At 43.9% G+C, this 12093-nt stretch overlaps 2 protein-coding genes across 3 annotated transcripts in view; one reads left to right on the forward strand and one right to left on the reverse strand.

Moving 5' to 3' along the window:
• Window positions 1-2574: 2574 nt before the first annotated feature.
• Window positions 2575-7843, reverse strand: LOC146968751 (selection and upkeep of intraepithelial T-cells protein 4-like). Of its 2 annotated transcripts, none has more exons than XM_085759704.1 (6): window positions 7665-7843; window positions 5364-5526; window positions 3273-3626; window positions 3106-3195; window positions 2856-2989; window positions 2575-2779 (listed from the first exon to the last, which is right to left on the reverse strand). In XM_085759704.1, the coding sequence occupies exons 2-6, from the start codon at window positions 5425-5427 to the stop codon at window positions 2759-2761; spliced, it is 663 nt and encodes a 220-aa protein (XP_085615830.1). In that variant the 5' UTR covers window positions 5428-5526; window positions 7665-7843; the 3' UTR covers window positions 2575-2758. The 2 variants fall into 2 exon arrangements, with proteins under 2 accessions (XP_085615830.1, XP_085615829.1); XM_085759703.1 differs by having other exon boundaries at window positions 7729-7840.
• A 4175-nt stretch (window positions 7844-12018) lies between these two features.
• Window positions 12019-12093, forward strand: part of LOC146968752 (NACHT, LRR and PYD domains-containing protein 3-like) — a 35936-nt gene continuing 35861 nt past the window's right edge. The window contains exon 1 of the mRNA XM_085759310.1: window positions 12019-12093. This exon is cut by the window's right edge and continues 13 nt beyond it. Coding sequence (XP_085615436.1) covers window positions 12019-12093 — 75 coding nt within the window.

Here is a 12093-nt window from a genome sequence, read left to right on the forward strand (position 1 = left end):
TCATCTCCAGTAAGTTCCTGTATTATTTGTGTCTGTCATGATCTGAGTCTGATACCTGTTTGTATTTTTAACCTCTGTGTTTCTCATTGTCTCTTGTTGGTTCATTTGATGTTTGTCCTCGTGGCTCCATGGTGTGTTTCCTGTGTTCCTCCTGAGTCATGTTGAGTCCAGTAAAATAAAACCTTTTGTTCATCGAGAGTCTGAAAACCAGCCTGAGACCAGAGCAGCTTCATCAACAGAACCCAAATACATTTCAGCTTCTATTTAATATCTTCAAGAAATGTGACTAGAAATGGAAATTGGGAATTGATCCTCATAATGCCATCTAGTGGTTAAGATCTGATACTGCACCATTGAGGAAGGAGCTGACTCAACCTGATAAAGAGGGTTAAAAAAAACAAAAAACAATGGGAAATAAATGAATAAAATATTGTTCTTGTGTATCTTGTATTGTTTAATGAAGGGACCTGAGCGTCTTTTTCACTTTGTAGCTTTGACAGAATAATAGAGTCAAGTCTCAACAACGGTCCAGGCTTCATTAGTTGTTGAGGATGAAGATGGTGACATCTTGTGGTCACCGTGGTGATTACCTGTCAATCCAAAACACTACACCAACCAACAGTGAAGTCCCTACAGTACTACAAACCATTTCCCTGGGACAAGTGACAGTTTGTAATGTTTATAAAGCACAAACACTGTCAAAGAGTAGTGGAGGACACATCTTCACTGATGTTCCTGGATCATGAGATGTTTCTGGTCTTTCGCCATCAAACCACTTCACTCTCCGCTGTTGGTGGTCAGATCCCAGCATCAGCCTCCCACAGATCAGCTTTGTCCCCCCAGTTCAGCAAATGTGAGTCCTACAGGCATGTGATCTATCGGCACCAAGGCTGTCAATGTAAATGACATGATGCAAAATTTGTGAAAAAAAACAAAAAAAAAAAAAAGAAGAAGACTAACACGAACTTACAAATGGACGTGTGAGTTTTGGTTTAAGGCCTAAAGATGTGGACGTGTCCTTCAGAGCTTCAGACTCTGGTCCAGAGAGACTGAGGATCAAGACTCAGGAAACTGAATGAGCATTGAGCACATGAGCTGTTGGTTTGATGTCCTATTTTTGTTATTCTTTAGTGGTGCGAAAAAAAACTAAACTAATGACAGCAAAAAAAAAAAACTAATGTGAACTCACGATTTATGCAGAAAAAAAAAGATACATACAGATACATTAAAGTCAAAGCACAATGACATCAACACACTATGGTTATTTCAAAATCAACTTTATTCATCAGCTTATATTCTTCTATATTCTTCTATAAAGTTAATGTTTCTAAGCAAAAAGAAAACATATACATCTTAAAACATTATCAGCCAACATTCAGGGAAAAGAGAGCAAGAAATAAAAATTTCATAAAGCTTCTTTGTGAAAGGGGAGAGACTGGGGTTGGTCTGAGGTTGAGCTTTGAGGTTGTTTTAAAAGTGCTTCAGGATTAAAGTTGCAATGTGAGCAAACAGGAATGGTAAAAGTAAAGTGCAGCAAAGTTTGACTTGACAGCAACGATCCTGCTGCTAAACAGGAACATTTCTGATCTGAGGTCAGCTTTGGAAAATGTGAACCAAATGTGTCCATGAAGAAAAGCCAACAGTTTTAACTGGCTCCTCTTACAGTTTGAGACCTTTGAGTCTTTCCCATGACCCGGCCTCTTATACTGAGGAAAACTTCTCCATAAAAGCAGGTAGAAGACTCTCAGGACATTGATCTCACTCCTTCTGCACGGGTCTGATTGATTGATTGATTGATTGATATATTTATTTCGATTGAGTAAAGACGATAAAATATTTTATCGGAAGTGCCTTTCGTTTATATGGTGACGGCGTTTTTGGGGCTTGAAGACGCAAAAATCTCAAACCACCCCTGAAAGTGGAAAAGTTGAATACGCTCCAGCGCAGCGTCTCCGCCTAAACAGGCCAAGACGCAAAACTGGCTCAGATCTGCTGTTCTGCTCACGTCAAGTCGGCGTGTTGACGTCAAGTCGGCGTGTTGACGTCACGATACAAACAAACATGTCGGATTACATCCACCCTTCAGACCTGCAGGCTACTTTGGCCGCAATAACTACAAACAAAGTTCTTCTTGTTGTTAGCTGTAGCCATGTTTTCCTTTTCTGATTTCCCGGCACAGTGACGAAAAGAAGGAAGGTTCTACGCATGCGCGTACGCATCGCGGCGTTTGTGACAGCACCACCTGGTGGTCTGGCGTGCATTAGCAATGGATTTGTACACACTTTTGCGTCTCCGTATGCACACAGATTTCCTCCCGAGAACGCTCGTGTAGACGCGAAATAAAAAGTGAAGACGCGACGCCACTTTTGCGTCTTCTGTTCACACCGTCTTCGTGTAAACCTAGCCTTAGTTTGCGCTAACCGGTCTAACGATGGTGGTTGCCAACTCGGTAAGTCAACCCAAGGTTTCCCAGAGTGCGTTCACATGAGACGGGCAGAGTTAGCGTCATGTGACCAATCACAGACATGACACACAGTCTGACTGCAGCTGCAGCAGCAGAGCGGAGTGGTTCACTAACAAGGAGCAGACAATAATTCTGCAGCAACATGAAGAACTGAAAGAACAGTCGCTCCAGCAAAGTGTAGAAAGTGCTACATAGAATTACTGACTGTGACAATGTTTAAATTCACAAGATTAAAATGAGATAAAATCATTGTTCATCAACAATCAATAATCAATGTTCCTCCAGTCATGGCACCTAGTCTGGAGACTCCACATCCTGGATAAACAGAGAACATGTTCAGTCACAAAAGTTTGACACAACAGGAATTGACAATGTTTGTTCATTTACTTACATTTCCTTGTTTTCGTATTTGACGTTGTTGCTTGATCGAGTATCCAGTGGCGATCACAGGTGGGACATAGAGGAGGCAGAAGGAAATCACCGGCAGCATCCAAACAATGTGACTGGTCTGCTCAACTTCTGTGACTGAATGAAACAACAGCTACAGTCACTGACAGGACAGAAACTAGAACAAAACACCACACTGACGGAAAATGTCGTCTTCTTCCAGTCGTCCTCACAGAGTCAGACTGTTTCCTCACCTTCATCGCCCCTCTTGTTTCCCGAATGAGAAGTCCGGACGTTTAGAGGAGGTTGAGGCGTCTCTGTTGACCAGGTTTTCAGGTCTGGATCTGGAAGAACAAACATTTACAACTCAACTCTGAAAAGAAACAGAGCTACAAAAATCAAAGAAAGCTAAATCACTCACTAACAACAAGTTGAACATCTGCATCCTCCACTTTTTCTTGGGTGAAACATTTGCATCTGTATCTCCCTGCATCTGCAGACGTTACGTTCAGGATCTTGAGCGACATGTTTCCATGTTCCAGCTGGTCTGTGAACATCTGAGTCCTGCTGTCGTACGACCAAGTCGTCTTCCAGACTCCTTTACCACTTCTGTACAGATACACAGTGGACCAGCTCTGTGGATCTTGGGGGCTGGCTCCAGGTTTAAGCCTCAGCCACTCCACAGAAAATCTCTGCACAGGATCTAGTCGGCATGGTAGAACAACATCTAGCCCTGGAGCAGCGATGACTGGCTGAGATGAACCAATGAAGCCACCTGGGAAGTGGAGGGGAAATTAAAACTTGTGAAAAGTGACTGAAGTCTGGAACCTGATCTGATATTTTACCTGTGAATCCAAAATTTGAAAATAAAATTCAACTCCAACCAGTATTTTTGTCATGGTCAGATTAAATTAGATTTAAAGTCTCTACATTGGCTTCCAGTCTCCTTCAGAATTGACTTCACTGGTTTTTAAAGCTCTGGTACTTTCTTTTTTTTTTTTAAAGCTCTGGTACTTTTACGACTGAATTCCTGTCATGTGAGGTTTTCACTACACCCATCAACAGTCTCCTCGTGGTCAGACAACAACAACTGTTTATATTAGGAACACGTGTCTACTTTATATAATACACCCTAAAGCCAGGAACACACCGCCCCGACGCAACTCAGCGCCGACGGCCTTTGTCTGACGATTCTGTTGGCCACAGTCGGGAGAAAGGAAACAGTGAAACACACCGCCCCGACTACTGCCGACCAGAGCGACTGAGTGGCGAGGACTCCCATAGAAACACAGACATAGTCATAAAGTGGTAGGCTAATAATCTTTGCCATGTACAGTAACCATGTTGAGTTAACAAAATAAAATGTATTAGACTGATCGGTTCATTGTAAAACATTTATTCATTTACATAAATGTGGTGATTTCAGTACGTAGCCCAGAAGCAGCCTGCTCACTTTTCATTCAAACAAACTAATGCCACTGCCACAGTTGTTAAATTTCATCAGACCAACATTAATCTCTTAAAAACAATTTAACCAGCCAACGGTAAACCTCTAAAAGCGTGCAGGATCCCACGGGTTGAGGACGGAGCTCTGCCCCGGCGGATCAGGTCAGTAGAGCGGCTGCAGCCGCTGCCCTGGTCCCCGGTCGCGGCTTCCACAGACTGTGGATTTCTGTTAGCCCGTCTATGGTGTTTTACATTATACGTTAGCATTTAGCTAGCAGACTTTATATGCTTAGTTGTGACACTGGCTGTGTGTGTTTCGAACACACTATGTGGGTTTGATTGAACATCTTTGATGTTTAAATATTGCCGCTTAATATATTGCTTTACTTCTCTTTTTATTTTGTGTGCCATTTTTACTGTAGGACAGGCTAGGGCACCGTTTGTTTACTGTGGGCACTTCCGTCCCTCCCACACACCGCGCTGATTCGCTTAGGGCACCGCCAATCAGAATCGCCATAGCTAGCACACAGCCAATCAGAGTACCCGACGAGTCTACTCTCCCGATGCCCGACGAGCCCAGACTTGGTGCGGCCACCCTATCTCCGACCAATTCGCAGAGCATCGCATCATTCCCATCATTGACAAGATGAAAGTGCAGGAAAAACACACTGAGCGGAGGGATACGTGAGTTGGTTAGGTCCAAATAAAAACTGCATTTTTCCTGCACTTTGAGGGGCTGGAAAAAATTGTATTATAGTGAACAATGGAACTGTGTATTTTTTTTTCAGGTAAAACCTCTTTTAGGCCGTGAAAATAGGCCGTTTCTTTGGGTCCATTCACAACAATGTATGTTGTAAATCTCTGGGCAGGGCTATGGGCTGGCGTTTCTAACGGGAGGAGTGCAGAGAGTCTTCTACTGCAATTAAAGTACTTAGGGGCTATTTGTAGATCATACAACCCCACTTTAAAAAAATGCTACTATCCCTTTAATGTACACACACCCCGACACATACAATTACTACGGTAAATTAGAGCTGTCCACAAGCCAATGAATTAATACACTTACTTGTTGAGCAAAAGCCTGTGACCACACAGGAGAGGAGAACGATGCAGTGGAGAGAAGCTTTCATCCTTGTTGTCTACTGCAGGAATCAGGATGATCTGAATCTCTTCTCTCTCCTCCTCCAGCTCTGGACTGCCTTTATGTGCTCTGCTCACAGTGAGGAGTCCTTAGAAACCAGAAAGACATCACCATGTTAAAACCAGACACAAACTCAAACTCAAACAGAGGAGTTTGGAAAGCTCACAGCCACAGACAGAGAACTCAGACTCAGACTAATTTTATGTCCTCCAATTATTATGAGAAAAGTATGACAACTGTGATGACAACTGTCTGCCTTTGAACAGGGCCAACATTGATTTGTTTGCTTAAAGTTTGCTGGAGCTTTTTTTTTCGTTTTATATGACCATGTACCGTACAGTATTTTGTGACATGTCGGCTAAAAGGCATGGTCACGTGACTTTCTGACGTCATAATACACACATGGCTAGAGGAGAGTTTAAAGACCATCATACTTTTTACTGGACCTCAATCGACCATGGGAAAGTGGTATCTGATATTTTAGATAAAAAAGCGTCAAATCTGGCAGCCGTCTCCCTGCCGCATTTTACCCCGGGCGGCGAGGCACCATTCTCGGGGAGCGCTCTGGCAGGGCCCGCTCTCCGGTTCTCTGGGCCTGGAGCTTCATGGGACTGGTTCTCGTTTTACAGCTGCTGCTTGCAGATGATGATAATATTTCAACTCCAGTCAAGTCCCACTGCACCAGTTAATATAATACATTACATCCATGACCAGGACACACACACGAATGCGCGCACACCGCGGGCACGCGCGTCCACTGATTACGTTATTGCAATATATGTCCATTTTTGGACTAAGAGAATGAGAAAAAAATAGATCAGCTGGGAAAATTTTGATTAAAAAGTTAAATCTCGGGGCGGTGCGTGGCGCAGTGGGTGGAGCGGCCGCCCCGTGTGGAGGCTACGGTCCTCGCCGCGGGCGTCCCCGGTTCGGGTCCCGCGTCGGGCGGACCTTTCCTGCGTGTCATTCCCCCTCTCTCTGCCTCCCCATTTCCTGTCTATCTCTACTGTCATCACTATCAAATAAAGGCAAAAAATATACTTTAAAAAAAAAAAAAAAAAAAAAAGTTAAATCTGGTGAAATCAGAGACGGCCGCGTTCAGACTGCCAGCCAAAATCCGATTTTTAGCCCATCCAGATTGGAACTGGATGGCTCTTTTTAAGTCTGAACAGTCCCAAATCACATGAAATCCGATTTTTGCAAAACGGATCGAAACCACCTCCAGGAGGTAGTTTCAGATCGCATTTGGACAGATGCGTCTCAGTCTGAACAGCTCCAAACACTCAGATCGGTTTTGACTGTCCGTGACGTCACTCTCCGCGGCGCTGTCACTGTGTTACAGGTCCCGTATGGTCCCGTGAGCTCCAGTTAAACATCAATTTCCTTCTTATTACTTTTATTTTATGCAAACTACCGTGTTGTCGGTGACAGGAGTGACGGCGACGGCGCGCTCCAGCTCTGGAGTGCTGGAGTTTCCCGTCTCTGTGGCTGCACACACACACACGCACACACGCACACACACACACACACACACACACACACACACACACACGCACACACACACACACACACACACACACACACACACACACACACACACACACACACACACACACACACACACACACACACACACACACACACACACACACCAGTCTCTGGTAAACGTACACACACACCAGGCGGGCTGAGGTTGAAACTAGCGGGGTAGTGCGGCTGCAGCACCGGGCAGATCACCGTGCTGCAGCTGATCTGCCCGGTGCTGCAGCCGCTGCGTCCGCGAGGCATCGCCTGTCACATTGCTACAGCAACCTGTCAGATGGGTCAATAATGTGGCCCAGTCTGAACAGAGCCAAATGCGATTTGGACACTTGGACAGTCAGCCCTAAAAATCGGATATGAGAAGGAATCAGATTTGAATCAGATTTGCCTGCAGTCTGAACGCGGCCGAAACTTCCAGCATCATCAGACCGATGTAATCCCTCAGCTCGACCCCCCTCGCGTTTTTCAATATCAAGCAAATTAATTTTCGCCGAGTCCAAAAAAAGCCCCAACAGGACCAGAGGGTTAATAAAGAAACAAGTTTGATTGTTCATTTGAATTTCATGCTCACTATAGAGCTTTGACACAAGTTACACAACAACAAGGCGACCGAGTGCCTTCCGCATGAGAACAGTTCTGCAGCCACCTGTAGGCTAGCAGACTGAAGCCCCGAAAGTTCATCACCTGGTGCTCAGGTTGTGTCCAACAGATTCACAGCCACTGAAGAAGAGTTTCAAACGTTACTCACACGATATTACTCCTCTATTAGGCTACTCCTTTGTGCGGTGCCAGACGCTCTTGGCAGACCATGAACCACTGACGCAGTTGTAACAGGCTCACTACGCACTTCTCCTTTCCCTGCTCACATACAGCTGACAGGGAACGCCCAGCGTCGACTTCCTGCCTGCTGCTGCCGACACAAGACGCTACAAAGACTGGCAACAAAACACAACAACATCTCTGTTACAACAAACAGCCTCATTTACACTAAACCTGTTTTCTTGTATAGCCTACAGTCCATGGGTGATACTCAGTTACAGAAGGGGTGGCTCAGTAGGGAACATATTTGCAGAGTTTAAGTGTAGGCTATGTATTACAGCTGGTGGTTGATGGCTTTAAAGTTTAACGGGACAACGAGGAGTTTTGGAAAGCAAAGTGTTTTCACACGTTTCCCCTGAGCCTCTGCGCGCACGGTGAAATTCTTGGACCAGCGCAAGACGGTCGAAAGCAAAAACATTTGCCAAGAATATTTTCATTCATCAAGAATTAAAGTCAGAGGTTGGAAGACGATCAGATACCGTCGTAGTTCTGACCATAAACGACGATTCGGCGGCGTTATTCCCATGACCTGCCTGGCAGCGTCCGCGAAACTAATAATAGGCTAACAAAATAACGACAAAACGATATAGGCTATTTATCGAAAATGGATTAACAAGTGTGGTTAACGTAGATTAATCCACATTAATAGACTTTTTAACATAACCAAATACTACAGTAGTAGCAGATCAGATCAGTTCAGAGAAAATACAGAAACAAGAGGCCAGAAGAAATTAAAACAACAGACACACTCAGACATGTACACACATGTACACACTTTTAAATGCTACAAGCATTTTGTATATTATTCTTGTTATCAAACATATTTTGTTATTAGTTTGGTATCACCCTGGTTCTAATATTTATTATGTGGAGGCTTCAAACAAGCCATTTGAGTTTGCATCACTTTCTAACTGTGCTAAATAAACCAAACAAACTACACTAAACTATAGGCCTGTGCATATTCTCATTTGTCCAGGTCATAGTATCTCTAAGGAGGTTCAATCGAAAGCAACTGGACTTAGTTATTTGTCTGGGAATCGAAAGCAACTGGAGGAAATAATAAATAACTAAGTCCAGTTGTTTTCGATTTAACCTCCTTTGAGATACACTAAACTATTGACCCCTTGCAGCTACGTCACAATTATCACGTGACGCGAGAGGCGACGCCATGACGGACGGCAGAAAGTATGTGACTCGATCACTTCACATTACAACCTCACAGCATTATCACTTATTTAAAATAGAATATCTACTCATCCGTTGCAATATTCTGTTTGTTTTTTTGTTATTCGCTGTAGAATATCTCAGTTTTCTGTGTTTGCTTTTGCACTGCTAAGGAGCTAACGTTAGGTTAGAGCAGGGCTGGGCAATTATTTTTTCCAGAGGGCCACACTGACTCCGATAAAGTGAGCGAAGGGCCACACAATTCGAAATCGAATTGAAACATTTGATATTTATTGCTGAATTATATTAAACTACATATATTTGGTGGGCATATTGCTTTATAATAGGCTATTTGACAGACCACAATCGATATAACTGCATTTTCAACCTATATCCAGCACAGATCACTGAAGAAACATACTGTATTATGATATAAATATGGACTCAAGGCAGATTGTTTTACTATCATCAAAACTTACTGAGCATTAAGTAAATGACTGCATCAATGAATAACAGACACCTTATCAACTCAAATCCTTTTCAGTTCTGATTCAGTGAGACTGTTCTATTTCTGTAAACAACCCAAACTTTAACAGACCTACATCACTTAATGAAGAAAATATTAGGCTAATATGTTTTATTTATGAAGAAACACACAACTCCTTTGCTGCTGCTTTACTGTAACTAACAGCACCAACATGAAAATGATTAAAACTGTGAAAAATAACTGATTTGATTACAAGCGTTACCATTGGTGGATGGAGGCTTCAGACGCACGTGGCTACAATCAGTCACAGTTGCACCGATCACGTCAGAATGAGATCGCCAGCGATCTCATAAAATGCTCTTTGAATCACAGTTTGTTAAATTTCAGTGTTTGGGAAGTTTTGTCGTGATGGCGCTTAGTAACCGTCAGCAGTTATGACGTGATTCGGCTGACAGAGGGTTGTGAAACACCGGCTCGGTCCCCGGTCTCCCTCTGACAGGTCGAGGTGATCAGAAACTCCGCTGTGGAGAAAACCTGCACCAGATCGGCTCCTCTCTCTCCTCCGCCGGACCTCCGGTGTCTAAAGAGACTGAGCACTGAGCAGCCGTTCATAACTGTCCTGCAGGAGATCTTCTACCTGGAGGAGGTTTCTGTCTGCGATGTGTAGGCTACTGCTCCGCGGGGCGTCACTGTTTCAAACAGCTGATTAACGCGCATCAATAAACGCATATTTTCTTTGCTTTTTTTCTTTTTTCTTTGTGCACGTCGCGGGCCGGATTGAGATGGTCCACGGGCCGGGTCCGGCCCGCGGGCCGTAAAATGCCCAGGTCTGGGTTAGAGCCACACTCCCCATACAGCAGTTGCTGCTAACTACAGTGGCCAGTTTGTCTGTATATCTTCGCACTGGTCCTGTTGCTCATGTAACCCCGCTGCCAGTGGCCAGCCCTGGTTCTTAGCTCTAGCCCAGCAAGGAGTTGGTGCTTGGACCAGTTTTAAGAACCAATAACCGGTTCTTAAGCGGTGGAAAAGCAAAGAGCCGGTGCTAGTCGGGCTCTGGCTCCGAACCAGCACTGGAACCAGCTCAGTGGAAAAGGAGGGGAAACCCTATAACCCCGGTATGTCACAAAACTATAACGCGCCCATTGAATTAAACTGACGTCACGTGGAAGGGGTCAATAATGACGGTTTCAAGGTAGTATCAGGCGGAGGACACGGACCATTAATAATCCTGATGGCCTGAAGGAAAAAAATATTAAGCATCTTGATGGATCTAGAAAGGATCTGCTCTATATTGTTCCCAGTTGGCACAAGGAAAAACAGGCGCTGTGACCACACCTTTACAATGTTATTCCAAGGCCTTGCAGCTGCCGAACCAGGAGGTGAGGCCAAATGTTATTGGAGTAGAGATAGTGATAGCCCCTGAGATAAGGTTTGGCCAGGCCTGCTTTGACAGGACATGGTCGATTTCAGCAGCTCGTCTTCCCACCGATCCAATGTATACCAATACTGTGACATTCTTTTGGCACACGTATCAGATGTGTGGTGTTTAACGGTGTGTGACTGAAGCACTGAAGGTCACATGATGATTTACATAACTATAATGTAGTCTGGTAAAAATCAAACACACAGATTAAAGACAAAGAGCTCTGTTTATTCGAACTCTACAATATAGCAGACATTTATCTTTATGTTAAACTCATAGTTGTTAGTGCAAAGCTTCATGTCCAACGACCTCTCTCTCTCCTGTTTGGTCTCTTTTATGTTTAGTTCTTAATCCGCTTCCTTTATCACAATGATTGATATAATCATTTGTTGTAATTAAATGTAATTCAGCTCTACATTCGTTTGGCACACTGGTTAGATACTCTATGTAGGTAACAGTAGCCTAGTATACAGTATGTGACACAACTACTGAAGGTCACATGCTGATTTACATAACTATGACGTAGTCTGGGAAAAATCTAACACACTGATTTAAGACCTTAAGTCTGATCTCAGCTCCTGCATTTATTGTAGAATACTCCAGAAACCAATCAGAGTATATTTCTTATCTTGTCTCTCAACACAGCTCATGGCCTCTGCCTGGAACCACAACAGTTTAATGTTTATTTATCCCAACTCAACAATATAACCAACTTTTATTAAAGCTAGATCTTTATGTCTAAATCTTCCTGTTTGAATATACAGTAGGCTATATCATCAACAACACCCAATGATCTGATACTGTGAGGAACCACCTGCTAAACAGGGTTAAAAAAAAATAATATATTGTTCTTGTGTAATTTGCAAGGCCGGATTATAATTGGGGCACACTGGGCACGTGCCCAGGGGCCCATGGCAACCAAGGGCCCAGCCCCTGCCGAGCGAGAGGTAAGAGTGTGTGAGCGGGAGGTCAGTATAGCGTGAGTAAGAGAAAGCAAGATTATGGATGAAAAAGTTTTTGAGCGGTGGAAAGAGGAAAAGAAGAGAGGAAAAGCAAGAGAGAGAAGCGGCGGTGATGAAAGATGTCCCGCGAATCACATCATTTTACAAAAAATACAAACTGGAGGATGAAATAGACCCGGAGTTATGGCAGTACTAGCACCAGCAGCAGCGGAGCAGTACCACCCCATCAGCTGCCCGGCCTCGACCAACATCTCCGCG

This window comes from Trachurus japonicus, chromosome 18 (genome assembly GCF_045865225.1).
Source record: "Trachurus japonicus isolate A0001 chromosome 18, Traja_1.0".
Taxonomy (NCBI): Eukaryota; Metazoa; Chordata; class Actinopteri; order Carangiformes; family Carangidae; genus Trachurus; species Trachurus japonicus.